The sequence below is a fragment of the Letharia columbiana genome (genome assembly GCF_014066305.1).
Source record: "Letharia columbiana isolate WasteWater2 chromosome Unknown Sc0000012_s0, whole genome shotgun sequence".
Taxonomy (NCBI): Eukaryota; Fungi; Ascomycota; class Lecanoromycetes; order Lecanorales; family Parmeliaceae; genus Letharia; species Letharia columbiana.
In genome coordinates, this window is record NW_023501050.1 from 688,631 (window position 1) to 712,469 (window position 23,839).

Sequence of the window (23,839 nt, forward strand, 5' to 3'; positions counted from 1 at the left end):
TTGCCCACCATCACACAAAATCCGCCCGCAAGTCACGCGCTCGTCATGACCGAAGCCGTACCTGAGTTGACAATCTTAGCTCCATCTATATCACAGCAACGCAGTATGGCCGTCAGCTACTATAATCGCTAAATTAATTATTTATATCTTTTATACTCTTAAATCCTACGCCTAAATAGAGTTATTCTACTTCTCTATTTATAATATTTAATCTAATACTTAAATAATTTCTATCTTACGAATAGATTTCTAAAAATTTATTCTAAGAATATCTTCTACGTCGGCTTCTCTAAATATATTACTATTATATTATATAGTAAATATTAAATATATTCTTTTCTATATATCGATAATTATTATTTATAATATCGCCTCGAAATAGTAAATTATATATTCACTCGAAGATAGATCGACTAGCTCTATTATAAAATTATTCGTAAGAGAATTTACGCTTATATCTATTATAAGAATATATTATCTCTTTAGATTCTTATCTTATATAAAGGCTATAGCTTTAAAGCGAAGATATTTAAATTTAGTTATTCGCTATAAATTATCTAGCTTCTCTAATAGAGCGATATAATTACTATTATACTTCTTTAAAAGAGTATTTTATAAATCTTTAATAATATTATAATCGATTTTAATTTTATCTTCTCGACTATATTTAGAGCTATAGATAATTATCTTTAGATATAATAACGCTAATATATTCTATACTATATATAAAATATAGCGTTTTTATATCTCTTTAAATATCTTAATCGCGATAATTATTATTAAAAATAAGAAGATATTATAAGATATTATAGGCGAGACCGAGAATAATAAGACTTAACTTAATCGATTAGAGATTATATCTAAGATTTATTAATATAAATAAAGATTTAAAGGCTGGAAATTAAATATAATCTATATTAAAAGAAAGATAAAAGCTTCGAAACTATATATAATCTCTTATTATAAATTATAACTATCGACTATTTTATTAATAGAGTAATTATTTCTCTAGTAACTATCTATAATAAGAGTATTCTATATATACGATTTCGTCTATTAATTCTATAGATAGGTATATTATAAGCTATCTATCTAAGAGAGTAAGATTATATTACTATAGATGGATATTAAATTCATTATACTCTTTTATATTAGTTTAAGACTTAGTTAATCTTTTCGAGTTTAGAAGCTCTCTCTCTCGTTATTATTCCCGCGAAGAGAAATATCTTAGAGAGATAATAATATTAGTATTAAAAAGGCTTTATAGTCTATACCCGAGTCTATATAATATATATCTTATTTTATAGAATTAGAATCGAGATATTACTTTTATTCTATTATTCGAGACTATAATAAAATTATAAGATATCTACTTTTCTTTCTAAGATTCTCGAGAGTTTTATTTCTTATATCGCCTATTACTTCTAGTATTATACTTATTCTACTAAACTTATATATTTATTATTTTATAGATTACGAAGTTATCGTATTTAACTATCGAATTAAGAAGACTTTTCGCTATAGCGCGTATCGGGTTTTTAAATATAAGAAAATTAATTAATACGATTAATATATCTCTAGCTTGCTAAGAGATATAATAATTATCTTTAAACGGGTTATGGGGAATATTATATTTAATCTCTAATAGTAAGAATAATAACTTCTAATAATAATATTCTATTATTATTAGAGGGCGATAACGAATAAAGATATTTCTCGTAAAGGCTAATTCTTATAAGATTTCTAGAATTCTTAAAATATCGCGTTTAATACTTTTAATTAATATTATATTAAAAAATAGAAGATAAGTATAAAAAGAAAAGAAAATAATATTAATAATACTAATAAAATAGCCTATAAGTAAAATAATTAAATATTATCTACTTAAAAATATTAAAATATATAAATTAAACTCTAGTCTATAACTTCTTAGAAATATACTATTACCTTCATATTCTTTAATATATAAACTATAAATTATCTTAATATAGAAAATCTTAATACGATATCGTATATTTATATTAGATCTTAATCTTACTAAAAACTTTCAGCGTTTATATCTTTATTATAAATTTTATCGCTTTTATTATTAGATTCGATTTAGATAAAATCTCTTTAATATTAATTAGCTAGCTACTTTAAGTAGCTAACCTATCTTTCTTAAATAAAAAATATATCTTAAGAATATAGTTTCGAGTCTAATTACTCTTCTTATAAGCGTACTCGAGCGTATTAACTATTCGATATATATAAAGAAAATTCTTAAAAGCTATCTTTATTCGTAGCTATATTACTACTAAGCTTATAACCTTTTTTATTTCTATATAAAAGTCTATAATATTATAATATAATTTAAAAGTATATTTTCTAAGCTCGATATCTCTTATATATACCTCTTAGAGTACCTCTCAATTTACGTTAATTAATTTTCTAATATATTATTTAATTATCGAGAGTAAATAGTATTAATTTCTATTAATATCTTATTACGATACTTATTTCGCAAGTTTATCTACTATTTTATTATCTAAAATATCTTTATAAGCGATAATTTAGCGTAGAGTAATTAATATATTTTTCTCTCTTAGCTTAACTAGCTTTTTTATAATTCTCTTAAAGATATATTATTCTAATTATCTCTATAGATTCGCTATTAACTATATTATCGCCTAGTTATCGATCTAAATAATAAGCGTTAAAGATATAATATCTATAGCGATCTCATAGACTATATTAATTTCTTTAAGTTTCTCGAAGTAGATAATATAATATTCGCTATTATCGAGATATCGCGTTTAAGTCTTATTTATTTAAGAAGCGTAGATTAATATACCTATTTTATTATCGATATCGCTATCATCGATATATATATATAAAAAGTTATAATCTATACTTATAATCTTATTATATTCTTTAATAATCTTTTCTCTATTTTTATATATCTTAATACTTAATAATTTTTATTATAAAGGCGTAATATAGAAAACGCGTCTCTTTATATCACCTTATATCTATTATTCGTAAACTCTAAACTCTAACTATTCTAAAGAGCTCTTAAGCTTTACTCGTTTACTAGTTAATTTCTATAGTTCGTTTATAATTTAAATTAATTTAATAATATCGTAGTTAAGATAAATCTAAATTTTAAAGATAATCTTTATAATAGCTTTCTTTAGAGTTAAGTATATTAAGAGCTAATAATATTCGATATTTAAGATATCGTTTACGACGTTTTTAAATTCTTCTAAAATAATATATATCGCCCTTTTTTATATAACTCTTAGTATTTTAAAGATTCTTTTCTCTTTAACTTTATATTTCATAGCTAGTAATATATATTATATAATATATTTAAATAATAGCGTAAATAAGATTATTTTTTAATAGAGCTTTCTTAAATCTTTATATAGAATTTCTTAAGCCGATCTCGCGTAGTTCGCTAATTCGTTTAACTTTATAATAGCTTTTACTTTTAATAACTCGATATAATTTTTTTAAGTTAGTTTAAGATTAAGTATAAAGTCTAGAAGCTTTATTATTTTATTAAACTTAACTTTATAAATATCTAAGTCTAATTTCATATTTAGATTATTATTTAATTATTTCTTTATTATTCTTATTATAATTAGCTAGAAGTAAATAAATTTATACTTATCTATCTTAAATTCTAAGATATATATTAATATCTATTACTAAATATCTATATAAATCTTCTTTAATATTTCACAGTTAATTTAAGCTATAGAACCCCTTATAAGTACGCTAATATTATCGATATACGTCGATATTAGATAGTCTTTCTTTCTATATATATTAGTAATATCGACATTATAGAATAGATAGAGGATAGAGAAGATAGAGAATTCTTAGAAGATTTCTATTTTTATTTTATATCTAAGAAATTCGCTCTCGGGTATAGTGATAATTATAAATCTATTACTTAGAAAGCTATTAATTTATTTAATAGCTTTTTCGCTAATATCTTATTTTCGTAGGTTATAAATTAACTAAGAGTGAAAGACGTTATTAAAAGCGCCTTTAATATTTAATATTAATAATAATATAATTTAATTATTCTCGAACTTTTAGACTTTATATATTTCTTCTAATATTATATAAATTATATTCTTAATTAATAATAACTTTCGCTCGCTTATATATTTCTTAGAGAAAAATTAATATTCCTCTACTAGATAACTAATTCTTATAATAATAATCTTTTTAAGTCTCTTTTCTAGTATATTAAGAAGAGTAATTAATTAATATAATTTAGATTAAATATAATCGTTCTTATCGAGCTTTTATAATATTACTATCTTCGAGTAATAAAAGTATTTTAAGTAATATCCTAGATCGATATATATATTATAAATATATCTTAATTATATTTTTATATATTTTAGAGCGAGTTATAAAATTCGAAAAATTAGTTTATTCTCGCCCGCGGTTTTATTTAAATAACTTATAAGTATCGTCTATCGAATTTCTCGAATTATAATAATTAGAAATTTCTTTAATATAGAATAATAATATTTTTCGAGGTCGTTTAGCTTAATTTATCTTATTCGAGAAAAGAAAGTATTCTTTAAAAGTATTATCTTCTTCTCGACTTCGATTATAATAGTATTATTTAATTTTACTAGTTCGAGAGTAAAAGAAGAGATTCTAATTTATTTACTTTTAATTTATTTATTAAATCTTTATAGCTTCTCATCGCTATTGTATTCTTTTATATATTATCTTTAGCTTTCGATTTTCTTATTTTTAAGAAGCCTCTTTTTAGCGTTACGGGCTTAATTTAATATTTTTTAATTCCAGTAATTATAGATTAGTTATTACGTTTATTTTAGGCTTCTAATCTTCGATATAATTTATTTACTCTCTTTATTTATAAAGGGCTTAGATTTTATAATAATTCTATTAATCGAGATAGTCTTTATCGTTATTTCGATAAGAATTATAATAAATTAGTATATCTACTTATCGAGATTCTTAATTATTATAATTAATTTATTTATAACTAAAAATCTAATTTAAAGTTTAATTTAAAAATCTATTATATTAATCTTTTTCTAATTTTAAGTTTCTTTTAGAGGCTTAAAGTAAATATTTCGATTTAATTCTATAAGAATTACTTCGTAATTTAAATCGAAGTTTTATTTCTTTATAATATCGCATTTAATTATATTATTAATTATAGTCGTTATAGCGAATATTAAATCTATAATAATAATATTACTTCGCTTTCTCAATTTAAAGATTAATAAATCTTTAAACGTTAGAAGCTAAAGTCTCGTTTTATCAATTATATCTATTAATTAATTTATTTCTATATATTAATATTTTTCTAAGTTTATCTATAGAGAATAATATAGATTAAAATCGTTTATTATTAGATGTTTATCGATTATATTTCTTATAATCGCGGTTTAAAGAGTATTAAGAGTTATAATCTTTAAGTAATCTCTAGCGATCTTATTTTTATATTTTCGAAAATACGCTTTTTATCTTTAAAAGGGGGATACGTTATATATATTATAAATATATAAGATTCTTTATTTTAATTCTTATAATTTAAATATTATAATAATTAAATTACTACTATAAACTCGAGAGTATTATTAATTTATTAAGATCTTAATACTAATATAGATATAGACTTTAATTATATTCTTTCGATTTAGATAATATAAATAGAAGTTCGCTAAAGCTAAATAATATATTTAATTTTTTTAAGAGTACTTCTAGAGCTTCTAAATAGCGAGGATATCGTATTTAAACTTCGAAATATTCTAAAATAATAGAATTATTACGTCTAGTAACTTATTAATATTATATTATAATATCTTAAATTATATCTTTAATAACTTTATTATTTATTTCTTTAAGTATATACTTATTAAGAATTTTCGCTAATTATAATACTTATAGAGTCTAACGTATTTATAAATTTAATAACGCTTTAAGTAGTATAATCGCTAGATTCGATAAAAGTTCGCTTACTTAATATTCCCTATATAATTTCTAATTCGAATTCTCTAAGAGATACTATATAGTTTTCTTTAGTCTCTCTTTATATCGAGGTTTTCTTTATATTCTTCTATTTATTATAAAATAGAGAGTCTAATAATTTATCGATCTTTTTATTTATAGACTTTATTATTATAATAAACAATTAATTCTCTTTATCTACGTTCTCGAAGAGATTATAGAACTCTTATAATAAAGAAAGCTTAATCTTAAAGGGGTAATACCCCTTATATTCGTCTAATTAAGAGCTCTCGTTTAGATTATTAACGATATTCGAAATAATATTCTATCGTTTAGCTTTTACTTACGATAGCGGTTTTTATATAATAATAAGAGAGGGTTTCTCGCGTCTATTCTCCTCTTTTTCCCCGTATCTACTATCTTTTATAGATATTCTTTAAGGCTTTATAGGGCCGCGAAAGTAGATAAAAGAATATCTATATTCGCTATTACTATAATACTTATATTTTAAGCGTTAATTTAAAATATTAATATTAATTAAAAAGACCCTTTAAGCTTCTTAATTAAGATACCTTCGACACTTATAATTATAGCCTTCTCGCCGAGTTTCTTCGCGATTAATTCTATCATATTTAATTCTTTCGTGGATTTCTTAATATAAGACTTTCTAGTCTTTCTAGATTTAAATATAATTAACTCTATATTCTAAGATATAATTATATTAATATCTAGATTCTATAATTAAATATCTTTAATTTATAATTAATTAATATTACCCTCGAAATAGAAAGCTTAAACTTAAAGCTTTATTCTTTTCTCAATCACTTTTATAATAATACTTTTTATTCTTTTATATTTAAAGTTAAATATTATATATTAATCTTAATAATTAGCGTATTTAAGTTTAAAACTCTATTTTTAAAGCTTTATATATACGCGGGAATTATAATTTTATATATAGTATATATAGATAGATTCTTTAACTTTATATAAAGATATAATATAATTAGATTTCTAATAGCGAAAGTATCTAATAACTCTACTCTCTTATATATAATTAATATAATTATAATATTTATTTCCTCTTAATAATATTTAGCTTAAGTTGTTTATTTAAGTAATATTCGCGTAATATAGATTAATAAATTTAACGATTATCGTCGAGGTCTTAATCGATAAATTTCTAATTTTATTTTTATTTAGCCAGTCTAGATATTAAATTTCCGCTCTAAGAATTCTATATATATTAATATCGATAATGATTTTAACGAGACTCTCGATATCTCTCGAGAATTAATAGATTTTAATAGAGATATTATAGATTATTATATTAAATATAAAAATTAAAATAAACGCGTCTTTCCCGAAATACGCTACTTATTTTTTAATTTTCTTAATATTTCTTAGAATTTTAACGCTCTCCCGAGTTTTTATTAGAAGTTAAAGATCTCTAGATTTAAGTTATTTAACTACTTCGATCTCTATAGCTTTAAATATTAAATATTTCTTAAGATAAATTTCGATATAGTTCTATAGCTGCTTTAGAGTATTAATATAAAATCTTTTAGCGATATTATTATTCTTTACTTTAATAATAATCTAATAATTTTTCTTATTCTCTAAGTCTAGGGGTGGTGCTAGCTATATAAAATATAATATTATTATACTTTATAATAGCGATAAGAAGGCGACTAGAAGGCCTTTCATCTACGCTTTTATAAATTTTTAAATTTTAATAATAACTATTTCTATAGAATTCTTTATAGTTATTACATCGCCTTCGATACGCTTAATAAACTATTCTAGACGTAGTATAGCGTTAAGAAATTCTTTATTATTTAATTAATCGATTATTTTTATAATTACTAAAGATACTATATAAAGTAAGACTTCGGCGACTATATAGGATATATACTCGCGTTTAATATCGTTAAGACTACTCTTAAGATACTTAAGAATAATCTTAGATATATTCTTTATAAGTAGAAGCTATTAATTAATAAGAAGAGTCTTATAGTTCTCGAGAGCCTTTAGCTATTTCGACTTATTATTCTTCGATATAATATACTATAAAAAGAAAATGAGTATAATAAATATATCGCGTAGAAATAATTGAAAGTAACTATAATAGTATTTTAAATAGGAGCTATTAAAGTTACTTCTACTTATAATAAGTAGAAACGTAATAAGCTACTAGTTCTTTGATAGCACCTCATTAATTTCGACTTATAAATAATAACTATTTCTTCTTCTTCTTAAATAGTCTCGTAGTAATAATACCGTGTTAACTATATTCGATATAGGGCCTTAGTGGATATAAACGGCCGGAGAACGCCTTCTAACAGTGATTTATATGTTAGCAGCAGCTCTTACGAGGGCCCTCAAGGCCTATAGGGCTATAGCACGGGCCTACGAGGGCTCTACGAAGATATTTAGATTTAAATAGAGGTGTCTAACCGTTAAGCGCAGACACCTCCGGGACTAAGCTTTTTTAGCTGAGTTGCTAACACTATGATCATATAAAATATCTTCTAAAGCTATTGCTATGATAATACCTCAGCGTAGTTATTATAACTTCCACCTTCACTTTAGCGAAGACCTCTTATAGAAGTAGAGGTGAAAGTTATAATAATAGCTGATGTAGGCGTCTATTAGAGCGCGTTTAGACTTCTTTCTAATTATAACGTCTATAGAATTAAGCTTAGCTATAATAGCGTGTTATATATATAAAAGACTACTCTAGAGCGTGTAATAGAATACGAAATAAGTAGCTTATGAAGTGTTATTGCTCCTTCAGAGAAGTAACTTAGAAGTCGTTTTTTTTCTATTTATTATAGAACTGAAATAGGACTATAGAGGTAAATAAGTAACTTATTTCATAAGTAGAAGTAACTTTAATAGCCTCTAATACTATTTAAATAATAGCTATAGAGGCTGTTAAAATCATTAATGATAGCGTATAAGTAGAGTAATCGAAAGATAAAAAGTACTTTTCCTATAGGCTCTATAGGGCCCTCGAAGAAATAATTTCTACTACGCTGCGTAACGGGGTGAGGTAAGCTTCGGGGTTAAATCTCGCTCCGAACCCCGCCCGCAGCGTAAATACTATCGTTATTAATAATTAAAGTCGACGACTACTACTAGACGCTTAGTAAGCCTATCGCTATTATTAACTTTATTAAATCCTCTCATATTAGAAAGCTATTATTTTTTAAATTATACTCTAAATAATAATAAATTATCGAATTATATCTTATATTTAAATGAAATTTAATATAGAGGTATGATTTAGTAATTAGGGATATGATTCGATAAGGATTTATACTTTTAGGGTATGAATTAGTAATTCGCCCCTCTCCTTCGTCACTATGAGATTGGATCTATCAGGGTAAACCACCCTCCTTTAGCTCTCCCCATCCACCTCGCTTTTAGGAACCTCCCACCTAACTAACCGTCTCTCCCCCATCCAGCGTCGCCCTAATAACTGGCGCCGGCGGCTCTATCGACCGCGCCTGCGTTCTCCAATTCGCCCACCACGGCCGCACCCGCATCGCCGGCCTCGCCACCACCGCCTCCGCCCTCTCCTCCCTCCCCGCCGCCACGGCCATCGTATTCCTCCCCCTCACGGGCGAATTACTAATTCATACCCCAAAAGTATAAATCCTTACCGAATCATACCCCTAATTACCGAATCATACCCCTAGACCAAATTATACCCAAATATGGGGTATGATTCGATAATTTGCTATTGCTTGGGGTATGATTTGGTAAGTTATTAAAGCGGCCTCAAAGTACGAAGGAGATAATCCGCGATCTGGCTTATTCGATCATAGAAATAAGGGAGTTTCTCCGACCGTATTTGATGAGAATTCTATCAGTCTAAAAACATCAGACGAAAGCCGAGTGGGCGAAATTTCGAGCCCGGGGGTGTCCGCACTTCACGCGGTAGACACCCCTATTCGGGTCCCGTAGGCCCCGTAGGGGCCCGTAGAGCCCCCGAAGGAATAATTCCTAACAATACCACTACGCTGCTGAGGCTGCGCAACGGGGCGAGGCGGGGTAAGCTTCGGGGGTCAAACCCCGCCCCGTTGCGCAGCATAAATTACTTTAAGATCGGCAGAGGGGTTTTATTAATCATACCTGGAGAGTCTTAGTAAAATTGTAGGCGGGGAATATTTCGACCCGCATTAACAAGGCTTAGGGTATAAGTAGCTATAGTGTAAAATAATATCGTATTTTATAGAGATCCTAGGAGTATTTTTAAAAATTAGAAGAATTTTCGCTTAGGATCTTCTCAGTTCTACCACTAATAACTAAGCCGTATTTTACGCTTTGACGTAATACTACTTTATAGCCTACACCTTATCCTATCACACCTCATCTCATCACACCCCATTCTATCACATTTTACTACCCTCTATCACCCCCGTAAGACCTCGAGAATATTACCCCCACGAGAACTTTGACTAAATCGCTTAAATCTAAAGTCAGAAATTAAAAAGCGTGAATGTAATTTACAGTAGCCAGATCTCGAAAACGAGTCTTGGCACTCGTATTTACGGAAATAATTATAGAAGACTCGCTTTCTTAGAAGACTCCCGGGAGGAATCTTAAACCACGATATCATGAGATTGAAAAATAATTGATATAAAAAGATTCTTCAAGAGGATTTTAGGGTAGGTACGTTGAATCTTATAATAAATCTTTTTTTATAAATTATATTTATAATATTTTTTTTTAATAATTAATATAAAAAAATTATAAAAAAAAACACAAAATAAACAAAAAAAAAAATAACAACAAAAAAAAAAAAAAAAACAACTAAAAAAAAAACCAAATAAATAAAACTCTCAAAAACCCTTAAATTAATAAAAACTATAATAAAAAAAAAATAAAAAAAAAAAAAAAAAAAAAAAAAAAAAAAAAAAAAAAAAAAAAAAAAAAAAATAAAAATAAATTTTTATAAAAAAATAAATAAAAAAATATAAATAAAAATTAATTAATTAATAATTTTTTTTTATTATTTTTTTTTTTTTTTTTTATTTTTTCCTCACCGTCGACCAAGCCTCCGAAGCCGACGTCGACCGCGCCGACCGGGACACCGTCGCCCGCTTCGGGCGCATCGACTACGCCGTCAACAACGCCGCCATCGCCGCGCCCTTCCGGCCCACGGGCGCGAGCCTGACGCAGGATTTCGACCGCGTTGCTGGGCGTTCAACCTGCGCGGTCTGTGGTTCTGCCAGTGCGCCGTGCTGCGCGTCATGGAGGCGCAGGACCCGCTGCCCGCCGCGTCCGCGTCCTCGTCCGATGGGCCCGGAGGGGGAGGAGGAGGAGGAAACGGTGACCACCGGGGACGGAGCCGCGGGTCCATCCTCGAGGTGTGCTCGATCCTCGGCCTCGTGGCCATGCCCGCGGACGGCCTGTACATCATCTCGAAGCACGGCGTCCTCGGCCTCGTCAAGACGGACGCGCTCGACTACGGCAAAAGGGGCATCCGGGTCAGCGCCGTGTGCCCCGGCTTCGTCGACACGACCCTCCTGATGCCCCAGTACCGCGTGCTGCTAGACTGGAGCATCCGGAAGAACCCGGGCATACTCTTCTTAATCACGGTCGACATGCCAATTCTGCCGCATGATGTATGTTATTCAGCGTGCATTTGCTTCTTTGCCTTCTTCCCACGGGACTTCAATTGACGTCTTTGGCTGACAAAGCAAGCCATTGAGCCTTTGAGGTCCTCAGTCACCGCGAAATTATGCCGAAACGCACACTGCCCCACTAAGCATGCGGCTCCCAGTGAGTTCTGTGCACGTTTCAAAGTAAACAATATAGACATTCGACCCACTTCATTTCTTACTTCTAATAAATTTGTTTAAATACCAGTTTTGTGCTTTTCAAAAGAGAGAGAGAGAAACATAATATTGCCAAATCGAACTCATCACTTGCCATCATGCCCTCGAATTGAACCCATCTTATTCGCTTCGTTGCCCAAGAAGATGCCCGATCCACTTGGGTCAAGTAGATCCCAAGACCTACCCTGATCTTGGAGTTGCATCCGTCGAAAAGAAAAAGATTGAGGCAAACGTTATCACCGGTTCCGTATTCGACGGCCTCGTACCGAGAAGACAATGACAGTCGCCCAGCCTCTTTCCCCCATCTTTGCGGATGAAACCCCCATTATTCGCTGCCTCGGCCTCAACTACCGTGACCACGCAAGAGAAGCCAAAATGCCAATCCCGAGCCATCCGGTCCTGTTCATCAAGCCACGAGCAGCTTTGTGCGGACCCTATCCGCGGAAAAATCAGCGTGCCTAAACATTGTCAGGACGGAACGAGCGACTATGAGGCCGAACTCACGGTTGTCATTGGCAAAACGGGGAGAGACATTGCCCCCAAAAAAAGGCGTTGGAGTACGTGTTGGGTTATAAGTGCGGGAACGATGTCAGCGCGAGGACGGAGCGGTTTCGGAATCCGCAGCGGTCCTTCTCAAAAGGTAAGATCCACCAGCTCCGCACCGTTTCGCCGGAGTACTTGACGGCCTCTCAGGCTTCGACTCCTCCGCCCCCATCGGTCCCGTCCTCGTCGCGCAGGAGCAAATCTCCGACCCGCACAGCCTCCGCATCAGAGCCATCCACAACCGAAACGTCGTCCAGGACTCGAGCAGGAAGGAGATGATATTCGGCGTGTCGGAAATGATGCATTCCTGGAGCGAGGAACCACCTTGAAGCGAGGAACCCTGATTATGACGGGGACCCCGCCGGGGATCGGGGCGATGAGAGACCCGAAGGTGGTTTTGAACCATGGTGATGATATGAGGGTTGAGATCGAGGGGATAGGTATGTTAGGTTTTGGGTGCACGGATGGTGGGTAAGGCTGACGCGGTGGCAGGTATGTTGATCAACGAGATCTACTATGAGTGAGCAGATGCTGCATCGGGCTGCACCAAAACATGGGCATGGATATCGGGACGGGAGCTCGTATCGCGTATCCAACGTTTCTCATAAATAGATAGCATCGACCACTTCTCACCGTTACTTTAAACTTTGTCCTCAGAGACAGCAGCGTTCAACCATCAAATCATCACATCTCGACTCGCTGTACGATCTTGTCTACCTTATCCGATGCTGCCTAACCCACGCTTCATCACCCACAACGCCTACTCAGTTTCTGATATTCACAACCAAAAATGCACAGAGGTCTACATACGCTTGCTGGTCAATCCTCATGCAGACACACTCAGTCCATGAATCTGGGGGGTACATCAGGACCCCAAATATATAAGCTATCCGGCGAAGCCAAATCCCTCGTGATAGGCGTCTCGCCGTTGACCTGATCGCCATCGACGTAATGTTCCAGGATGAACTTCGAGGTGTCGAACCTACACAAAGGTCAGCTGTTAACCCACGGGACCCAGGCAGACACCCGCAGTCACTGGAGGCGGCAACACACGTACCAATAATCAAAAATCTGACTCCCCAATACATGTCTCCCCACGCCCCAACAATTCTCGTAGCCCTTCTTGATCAACCAATCGTGCCCGAGCACCTGGGTGTCGAAATCAAACACCTCGAATGAAGAATGGTGCACGTGCGGTTTGGGCCCCTCGAAGAAAAAGAAGGAGTGGTGGTCGACGAACTCTTGGCCGCGGTCCAGGTGCATGAATGTGGTGATGTCGCGGCCTTCTGCGTTGTGCAGCAGGTCGGTGGGTTTGAGGTTGAAGTGGCCGGTCCAGAAGTTGAAGGATTTGGCGAAATTGGTGACGGCCATGCCAAAGTGGCCGAGTTTGTAGACCTGGGACGGGCCTGTTGGGGTTATGTTAGATGGGGTTCCATCTGGGATGGGGTGTGCGGGTGCTCACCTTTTTGCATCCGTTGGAATTTGTTCGCCGAGCGATGCTTCTCTGTGGGCTGCAGAACGATCCACGGTCAGGCACCCTCTCCGTCAACGTTTGGTGTCTGAGAAAGCACTCACGAAGTTGAACTCCTTCTGTTCATGCTGCTCCTTCATCTCCCTCTGCACCTGCCCATAAACCAGATGCACCATAAACCCATCCACCGGATCCTTCACCGTCACACACTCCCCCCCGCCCGGCGCATCCTTCAATTCCCAGATTTCACTCGCGGTCGGAATGGCCCTAGTCGCCAACTCCAAATCCTTCCTGCTTTCCACCACGAACGCCGTGCCCCCAAAGGCATCTTCCTCGCCCTTTGTCGAGCAATACAAGAAAGGTTCGGATCCGTATCCGCGGTAGTAGATGGTCTCGTTGGGTTCCCACACGTTGAGGCGCGAAACCTCTGTGAGGCCGAAGTCGGTCAGGAATTGGTGCTCGCGCTCGAAGTTGGCGTGGGTGTAGTAGACGTGGGCGATGCGGACGAGGACTACTTTTTCGGAGTCGCCGGGCGAGGCGTCCGGTGTGATGGCGGATGGAGACATGTCAGGCCGACTAGCAGGCGGCATGCGAAATGTTTACGAGAGAATTTTAAATAGATAGCAAAAGGGTCATGAGCCCGGGAAGACGTCTACTCTCCGACCGGCTTTTAGTCATGTCCAGAAAGCCGATGTCGCGGGCATTCGCCCGAGGAAGCAATACCTGACTTACAAAGCAGTTACGGACTGCTCTAGTGGTCATGTGATCCCACGAGCGCTGCTACGGAGTTCAATGTCCGGAGAAGTTCGTAAAGTTTTGTGGACCGTAGCGGAGGAATTATCGGTATAATGGTGGTGCGATGACGGAAATGGGGTGTGGGGTATTTCTGACAGGTTCTAGGTGAAAGCCGGGAAGGATATAGCGCGGCTGCTCCCCAACATGCATGATGTGTTCGCCATCATTGGATCGGGCTAATTACCGAATCATACCCCGAAACTATGAATCCTTACCGAATCATACCCCTAATTACTGAATCATACCCCTACACCAAAATTTGGGGTATGATTCGGTAAGGATTAATTGCTTGGGGTATGATTCGGTAATTTACCAAACTTGCTGTGTAGACTATTGGGAGTGAAGACTATGTGTGAGAGTCACAGACTGGGTGTAGACAGGCTGGGGGGCCAAATTTAGCCCACTGTTAGCAGCAGCCCTCACGGGGGCCCTGCGACGGTCCTACGGGGGCCCTATTTAGGTCTAAATAGGGGTGTCTGGCTGTCAAGCGCAAAAAAAGCCTGGTCCCGGGGGTGTCTGCGCTTGACAGCCAGACCCCTATTTAAACCTAAATAGGGCCCCCGTAGGGCCGCCAAAAGGGGCCCCCACTTGCGCTTGACAGCCAGACACCCCTATTTAGACCTGAATAGGGCCCCCGTTAGGGCCCCCCACCTCGCCCGTGGGAGCTGCTGCTAACACCCACTCGGCTTTCGTCTGATATTTAAGCTGGTAGGTCACCCATTAAATACGGTCGGAGATATTTCCTCTTTTCTATGGTCGGATGGCCCAGGTCGCGAATTTTCTCCTTTGCGATTTTTGTCATGAATGGCAAATTACCGAATCATACCCCAAGTAATGGCAAATTACTGAATCATACCCCTAGGGGTATGATTCAGTAATTAGGGGTATGATTCGGTAAGGATTCATAGTTTCGGGGTATGAATTAGTAATTAGCCCTCATTGGATCGGTTGTTAGCGGAGGAGCAGTAAACATTATGGCGGGAACCCTCACTCTCTGCGTCCATGAGACGGTCATCAAGGTAGATAAAAAATTATGAATGGATAGACTTCTGAGCGCTTTTTTTCTTTTGCTGTTCTTTTGGTAATGCCGAGTCTGACTCCATAAGAGGTAGATGACTGCCGTAATTGACATCTAGACATTATCTCGCCCATGTGAAAATGCTAACCCCCAATTTCGATGCTGTCTTTCTTTCCCACGGACTTTGTACCTATCATTTTCTGGAGCATCTCCGTGACAGGAATAGCATCGCCCAGGTCATGGATGAATCTGACTATAATATCAACGCGCTCTGCGACCCCTGGTTGATCTATTCGAAGTCATCTCGAAGATACTTGTGCGCTCTCAGATCTCCACTCCCTGCATGACCCTCGAAATTTTCGGCTCGAGCTGATCGTCCGCACAACCTACCTAACTCACCGCTGGCGCTCTCCGAAGTGACTTCTTGGTAAGTCACGGTTCGAAGATACTTACCGACCCATAATCCACCCGTATATCTCGCTGCTTTTCGAGTGGGCAGGACGTGATTTGTGCCGATCACCTAGCAATGTAAGCCTATTCACGACAAGCAAGCAGAAGATTGCCTTGTCACCGTACGAGACGCAAGTCTTTTCACCGAGGAATAGGGCGCCGGAATTCTGCATCTTCTCCAACGCCTCTCTTGGATGCCGAGTAAGAACCTGGACATGCTCGCTAGCGTACTCATTGGCAAGCTTGAACGCCTCCTCCAATGTAGGCACAGCGATAGCCTCGCCAAAAGTCTTCCATGACGTGCCGGCCAAAGTGGCGGTCGGTAGCATTTCGAGCATCTTGTCAACCATCTTGATCGACTCGGTGCCAACCTTTTCTGACGTCGTAATAAGCACTGCAGGAGTGTCGGGTCCGCGCTCAGCCTGAGAGAGCAAGGCCCCGACTAGAACTTCGGTTTGTCCAGCAAAAATATCGATACCAACTTCACCAAACATCTGGCGCTTTACTTCTGCTACAAAGGCATTACCGGGACCGGCGATGAAGTAAACCTTTGGCATCGTCTCCGTACCGCACGCCATGGCAGCAACAGCCTGGACGCCTCCAAGGACCCAGATCTCATCGGCTCCGGCATAGTACATAGCAGCCACTGTTGCATTGGGAATCTTGCCCAGGATTGGGGGAGTGCATCCCACTACAGTCTGTACATCGGCAACCTTGGCAGTGAGAATCGTCACGTGAGCTGAAGCTAGAAGAGGTTATTTTCCGCCAGGAATATGACTACTATGGTAAAATTCTGTCTTCGATGCGGATCTTGAGATACTTACCATCCGACAGCACTGATGGGAATTTTCTTTTGGCTAATATGGACACCGGGACGAATTTCAAGTTCGAAGTCTGTGATAGATTTCCGCTGTGCTTCTGCAAAGGCTCGAACGTTTCTTTGGACGTTTTTGATATCGTCGATGGTCTGCTTCGGGCATGCAGCAATTGCCTTATCAATCTCACTTTTCGAGAGCCTGAATGCACGAGGCGACCATTTGTCAAATTTCTCGAAATACTTTCGAACAGCGATGTCGCCATCCTTTCTTATTGTGTCAATCACATCCCTGACTATGGCAAGCACATCAGGTGTCGACCCAGCTGTACCAGTGACTGCGGTCCCCAACGGATGATGGTCCAAACGGGTCTTCAGATACTTCTTGTCCGTCATGTTTAATTATTTTGGGCACAGGCTTGTAGACGTCGAAGATGCACGTGCAATGGCTTTATGAGTGCGAAAATTTGCGGCGAAAGCACAGCGCTTGATCAATGGCGCAAGAATAAACAGTTCAACACAATTATGCAAGGTTTCTTTATCAATAGAGAGCGAAGACAAGAGATGACTTTATGTGATTCATGCTTGCACTGCGACTTATTCCGGAATCCTCGCCGACATCAACACTCACCGCGAGCCTCACATGATAATACTTCGAGTCCGGCCACAATTAAAGCCGTGACTATACACATTCTCCTAGTCAGACGCTCAACGGCAGGATTCTCTCTCGGGAGGACTGATTCCGGAGTTGGAAAGAGGGTGCTAGGGCCAAAACAAGCGGAAATCATTAGCAGTCGCTGTCTTACAAAATGTCAGGATCAGTATGCTGCTTTGACATCAGTTTGGAAAACCAGTTGAAAAGCAAAGGGAGATAGGTAATGTTGTTCTCCATGGGCTGTTGAAAAAGAGAAGGGAAGATGGTGTAGAGAAAGGTGCTCTTGCTTTAGAGTTGGGGGGCAGCCACCGCCCAGGAGTCACGAGTCACAAGTCACGACCCTGAGGCTCACGAATTTATCCCTAGCATCCTTGAACATCTCCCGTTCTCCCAGGGTCACCTGACCAATCACAACGACGCTCAGACAGCTTCAGGCAATCATTGGACTTCGGGCTTCGCTAACCCGCACTGCAACAGCAGCTAGGAAGAGAATCTCAAGCCATTAAGAGTTCGATATGCGGGGTACCATAGGCGCCCGATAGTCCTGGACTATTTATCGGACTATTAGTCTGACTGTCTACTGACCAATAGTTGCTGTCGATGATTTTATTAATAGTCTAGATTGTCGGTATTTGATAGATTAATCTAGACTATTAGTCTGATAGTTTAATAATCATTTATAAGCGTGCATTTTTAAGTCTGTGGGCGTATTTTTAGTAGTAATCGAAGATTAGATCTTTCTCCAAGGTGTGGACAGCATGTCATACCGTATGGGTGTGAACTGGATAATAAGGCTACCGAACTATGTATGTGGAAGGAGGCATGATATGTAGGAGATGCTCCCCGGCCCTAGCCATGGCTGGTGTGTGTAAGGTACGCTCGTAACACTCCCCTAAAGCATCCCCATGGCTGTAGACCGGATGCACCCCTTGCCTGCCCTTTCTCCAATCCAGTGCCTACCAAAACAAATCATATTTAAACCTGTCCAGTTTCGGACATCTGTTGATTGCCATGCCTGCATGTCCTTCAGATCCTAATATTATTTGCCGGTGCCGCAGATTTCGTTTTGACCTTTAAGTCTTTTGCCTTCACACCTACTCATCCTGCCTAGCTACTTATTGCCCTCCTGTCTCCCACCATCGGTATAAAAAATCCAACCGTCCCCCACCTACCTGCCTAGCTCCTGACTTTCCGCCTTGCCATCAAAACTCCTCCATCCACTTTGTCTCACTCGCCGCGCTTTCATTGTGGTTTGGTAGGTAGGGAAAGAATTGAATGGGGGAATTGCTTTGAAGGGGAATTTGGCCTTTTGGGTTTTTTTTTTCCCCCCCCCCCCAAAAACCCCCTAACCAACCCCCCCCCCTTAAAATTAAAAAAAAAAAAAAAAAAAAAAAAAAAAAAAAAAAAAAAAAAAAAAAAAAAAAAAAAAAAAAAAACCCCCCATTCTTTATTTAATATATATATTTATTATGTATATAATAATAGCGATTCCGAGCTATCGAAGGCCTCTACTTTTTATTAACCTATTTAATATCGTTGTAGAGTCTATAGCCTTTAGTAGTAAGATTGTTAAGCGTATATAAATATCGACTCTTGAAGATTAGTGGTTCTTAAGATTAAGCTAAAGAAACGATCTATTTCTCGGGCCTTGAGACGATTATTTAGTACTTATTAAGGTATCTATTAAATCTACGAAAAGACCTAATAATGGAGAAGATACCTTTATATCCTTCGAATTCGAGAATCTTATATCGAATTTACTATAAATACTAGGCTCGGATCTAGTGTCTCTTAGATATTAAGAGGTATCTAGTAAGAGACGAAGGGCTAAAATCTCTATAATTTATAAAGTATATAACCGTGCGCGGTAATAAATTCGTCTATAATCGATACTTAAAGATCTATAATTATAGTAACGGCTTAGAGGCTATCTCTCGATATTTAAAGAAGGATTACTTTATCGATTCTACGGCTAGTATAATAGCTAAAAAGAGAATATAAGACGAGGTAGATATTAATATAGCTATACTTTTATAGAGGCGAAAGTTAATATATAATTAAAAGAGAAAAGAAGGGCGAAGTTAATAGGTATTAATCTAGATAAGAATACTCTAAAGTATCTATATCTTTAATAGACTATAATTTAAGATCTTTCTTTTAAGTAAGTTAGAAATACGAAGTTTTAAACGTTTCTTAAATACGTTAATCTCGTTATTAATCAAATACTTTCGAAGTTTAATTTCATTATTAAGATATATACGAAAGGTCTCTTCGAGGAGGGAAAGAAGCGATTACGATATATATTAGTTATAGCCCTTTTAGATATTTATATTATATATAATATATAAATATTATTAAATCGTCTTAAACTATTAGCTATAATAACGTATTTTATAAGCGAAAAGTCGAAGCTATATACTATTACTCTCGTCCTTTAAGAGCTATAAAGGGAATATTTAGACTTAAATTAGGCTTATAATTATCCTTAGTATACTTAACGACTATAGGATTTGTAATAAGTTAAGATACTTTATTATAGATAACGCTTATAATAACGATACTCTTATTATTACTATTACTACTTCGTTAAGTAAGAAGAAAGTCTTCTATAATACTAAGTAATATCGTCTTCGATATAATAGTTATATAATTAATCTAGCAATTTAAAACTTTCTCTTTAAGAAAGATAGTTAATGATTATAAGTACTTGGAGAATAAGATTATATCTTCTTTTAATACTTAGTTAAAGTAGTAGCGTAAATTAAAATCTCTCGATAAGCTATATAATATTATTATTTAAATTATAGAAAGTTCTTAGCGAATATAATCCTTTAAAAATCGAATTAAGAGTCTTATATTACGACGTAATAATAAAATATAATAGAACTCTTAATACTTAATACTTAATTAGGCTATTAAAAGAATTAAGGCTACTATTATAGCTATTATTAATAAGAAGACTAATCTTTAAAAAGAATCTACTAACTACTAAAGAGTGGAAAACGCTTATTTATATTCGTGATTTTCTATGTAATTTTTATAACGCTATTAAGGTAACGAAAGGTTATTGAGTTACTCTAAAAGAAGTTCTTTCTATTATAAACTTTCTAGCTAATATATTTAAGAACGTCGTAGAGTAATTCGCTAACTATAAGTTTATGTATAAATCTCTTTAGATCGGATTTACTAAGCTATTAAAGTACTAGAATAAGATGAAAAGATTATCGATATATATCGCGCGTTATTCTTAATTCTATAATTAAATAAAGCTATTTTAATAATTAGAACTCTAAGTAATAATCAAATATAAAGGCTATAATAAAGGAGTTTTAGAAGATTAAATATCGATTCTTTATTAGTCTAATAAGACTTCTTCTAATAAGTCTAATAAAGAGACTACGAATAAGTACTTATAGTAAAAGAATAGAAATAAGAGATAGGGGATTATAGTCGATAACGAACTCGATCTATATATTCGCGATCTCTTTATACTCGTCGATAATATAATAATAATACTCGACTAATAGTTGGAACCTTAGTAATGTACTCGATATTCTCTACTATTAAAGATAGCTATTAATATCTACTTAATTTCTACTATATTCTCGAAGTTGGAATATATATTTTCTAAAGCTAAGTATACGATATTAGATTAAAGAAATATCTTAAGATAGAGACTATTAAGCTATTAAAGTATTTAAAGTTATAATTTTGATTAGATATCTTTACGAAGGTAGATCTATATGCTATTATTGATGCTTTAAAAGAAGATAATATAATAAAAGCTTTAAAAGAGTCTTTATATAAGTAGACTAATAGTCCGGGACTAGTCTAAATTATCTAGACTAGTTCAGGCTTTAGACGAATTATAGACTATTTGTATAGCTTCAATTTAGACTAGTCCGGCCGTCAGGACTAGTAGTCCGGACTATCGGGCGCCTTGGGTACCATGAACCTCCTGGGCAAGGGCCCTCTTTCCTCACAGATCCAGTGGTCCTTTTACTTCATCAGTCAGCTCCATGGCCTCGTGAATGTCAATCATCAGATACTCCGTCCTCCTACAGGGGATGCAAAGCAGCAAAACTCACCTTCAACTCGTCCATCTCGGCATCTCAACTGGTGCTGTTCGCCACGACTGCAAGCGCATGACCCTCACCACGTAACATCATGTCGCGCTCAGAAACGCGCCCCTCCAATGATGACGGCACCTACACGCAGGTACCGACTGCGCTACTGTCCTGTCAATTGTGCCGCCGAAGGAAGGTGCGATGCGATAAGGAACTACCCTCATGTTCCCTATGTATCAAGTCATCACAAACCTGTACCTATTCTCCAGGACCATTGAAAGGGCAGATTACCGAATCATACCCCTCACCAAAATTTTGGGTATGATTCGGTAAGGATTCCACAGTTTGGAGTATCAGTTAGTAATTTGCCCACCATTGAAACCTGGACCCAAGCTTGGCTCCTCACAACGCCCACTGAAGAGACCTCGCCGCTTCAAGGAAGAGGCCAACGACCAGCTCATTGACGATGATGCCTATCACAATGTTCAACAAGACAATGCCACCGAACACCAGAGGAACAGTTCATGGGACCAGGGGCTATTGTCCGGACCATCTGCGCAGTGGCAACCACAACCAGATCTCGAAATGAAAGGATGGATGAAGCAACTCATGCCATCACGTCTGACCACAATAATCATCAATCTCCAGGAAGCACATGCTCCACCACTGCTTCCCGCAGTGACTCGACGCCGCTTAACCTCCCGGCACTTTCTTTCCTTATACAACGTTCTCATGAGGTGCGTTGTTTTAGAGATATTACTTCCTATCCCTGACTTCAGCCTGACCCGTGAGACATGTTTTCATCGTTTGGCCTTTTTCACGATTCGAATTTGTACTATGAAATGAGCTTCTTTTCCTTGTTTTGTTCGTGTTATGAAAGATTAAGCTGACTGCAAAATACTCTCCAGTCAGCTCAGCAAACCCTTGCAGACGAGGATGATAGCAAAGAGGTTACTACGCCAGTGTATGGGGACGAGGTCTTTTCCAAGAGTGCCAAAAAGGCAATGTACTCCCAAATATGTGATACATTTCAAATTCCGCTGGAGACGGTTACCCATCTGTATGTATCTTCTCGATGAGCGACTCCGTAGCCCGCCGCAAGACGGACCGCATCCATGGATGAGGCCAGGTCCCCTTCGTCGAACGCAATCTGCATACACTATACCTCAGGACCTAGTGATTCGGCGGGATTCAGACCCTTACGACCCAAGAGGAGACGGCCATGCTCGTCACTCAATGTCGGTAATGAAAGATTCGCCAACACCAGTCCAGCCATTCATCGGGCTATTGCAACAGCAACAGCGTGATCAAGCGGCGTCTTTCGCTGGTGACACGGCCCTGCAATGGCCGAACAGGTTCGACGATAGCGCCATCGATAGTGGTGCTTTCGTCGGCATATCAGGTGGCCAACTCGACAATTTTGACTGTCGATTGGCGGACAACCTGGACTTTTCGTTGGCCAATGTGTTGAACTGGCATTCAGTTGAGTGATCTTAGGTATCTTGCGTCTTGGAATCTCGAAATCCGCGGTTTTTCCCGAAAGATTGGACTCTAGAGTACCAGAGAACGAGCTTTCCGGGCCCAAGCCCGTTCGCGGCCTTTAGTTCTTCAAGAAAAGGTCAATAACCGCATCGCGGATCACAATCTCAACACTCGCGGATGAACAGGGGAGTGCTAGAATTGTGCCGGAAATGTTCCGATGGATTACCATGATCGGACAGACCCTGGTTTCTAGACTGCCCCAGTCTTCAACTTTGCAGTAACCCTATATTAATGCGCTTGAATGCAGTGTTGATCATAGAGGTTGTTCTGGACCTGGATTTTACGTCGTAGCTCGAGAGCTACCACAGCTACGCTCAGTTCGACGTTCGACCAATTTGGCAAAACGAGGGGGCTGAGAATCAGGTCTCCTTTCTACTCACCGTGACATATGGTGCTCTTTCCTATGGTGTATCTGCCCTTATAGTAGCACAGCTAGAAGGCCATTGTCCGTGCCAAGGTGAAATCCAAGTGGAAGTATGTACAACGAAAGATCCAGATGGCGAGACGGAGACTCCAAAAACATGACCATGTTGAAGTTCCGAGGAAACAACATTTGTTTGCAAAGTCTGGGCCAAGTCTCGGAGTTAGTGGCCTAGTAACCCATGGGCAGCACATCTTCTACATCATACCGGGCTCGAGTCAAT

The 23,839-nt window shown here is 36.5% G+C and overlaps 5 protein-coding genes across 5 annotated transcripts; 3 read left to right on the forward strand and 2 right to left on the reverse strand.

Annotated features, from left to right (window-relative positions):
• Positions 1–9,359: 9,359 nt before the first annotated feature.
• On the forward strand, positions 9,360–9,651 carry HO173_004770 (uncharacterized protein; the record flags this gene model as incomplete). Its single annotated transcript, XM_037306691.1, has 2 exons — positions 9,360–9,379; positions 9,462–9,651. 2 exons carry the CDS (start codon positions 9,360–9,362, stop codon positions 9,649–9,651), a joined length of 210 nt encoding a protein of 69 aa, XP_037166629.1.
• A 1,601-nt stretch (positions 9,652–11,252) lies between these two features.
• HO173_004771 (uncharacterized protein) lies at positions 11,253–12,712 on the forward strand (the record flags this gene model as incomplete). The annotated part of the gene is made up of 3 exons (XM_037306692.1): positions 11,253–11,627; positions 11,703–11,784; positions 12,534–12,712. 3 exons carry the CDS (start codon positions 11,253–11,255, stop codon positions 12,710–12,712), a joined length of 636 nt encoding a protein of 211 aa, XP_037166630.1.
• A 511-nt stretch (positions 12,713–13,223) lies between these two features.
• Positions 13,224–14,444, reverse strand: HO173_004772 (uncharacterized protein; the record flags this gene model as incomplete). Its single annotated transcript, XM_037306693.1, has 4 exons — positions 13,224–13,365; positions 13,441–13,789; positions 13,846–13,894; positions 13,959–14,444. 4 exons carry the CDS (start codon positions 14,442–14,444, stop codon positions 13,224–13,226), a joined length of 1,026 nt encoding a protein of 341 aa, XP_037166631.1.
• A 1,672-nt stretch (positions 14,445–16,116) lies between these two features.
• HO173_004773 (uncharacterized protein) lies at positions 16,117–17,327 on the reverse strand (the record flags this gene model as incomplete). Its single annotated transcript, XM_037306694.1, has 2 exons — positions 16,117–16,830; positions 16,986–17,327. The coding sequence occupies 2 exons, from the start codon at positions 17,325–17,327 to the stop codon at positions 16,117–16,119; spliced, it is 1,056 nt and encodes a 351-aa protein (XP_037166632.1).
• Positions 17,328–21,535: 4,208 nt separating this feature from the next.
• On the forward strand, positions 21,536–23,144 carry HO173_004774 (uncharacterized protein; the record flags this gene model as incomplete). Its single annotated transcript, XM_037306695.1, has 2 exons — positions 21,536–21,804; positions 22,562–23,144. The coding sequence occupies 2 exons, from the start codon at positions 21,536–21,538 to the stop codon at positions 23,142–23,144; spliced, it is 852 nt and encodes a 283-aa protein (XP_037166633.1).
• Between the last annotated feature and the right edge of the window lie 695 nt (positions 23,145–23,839).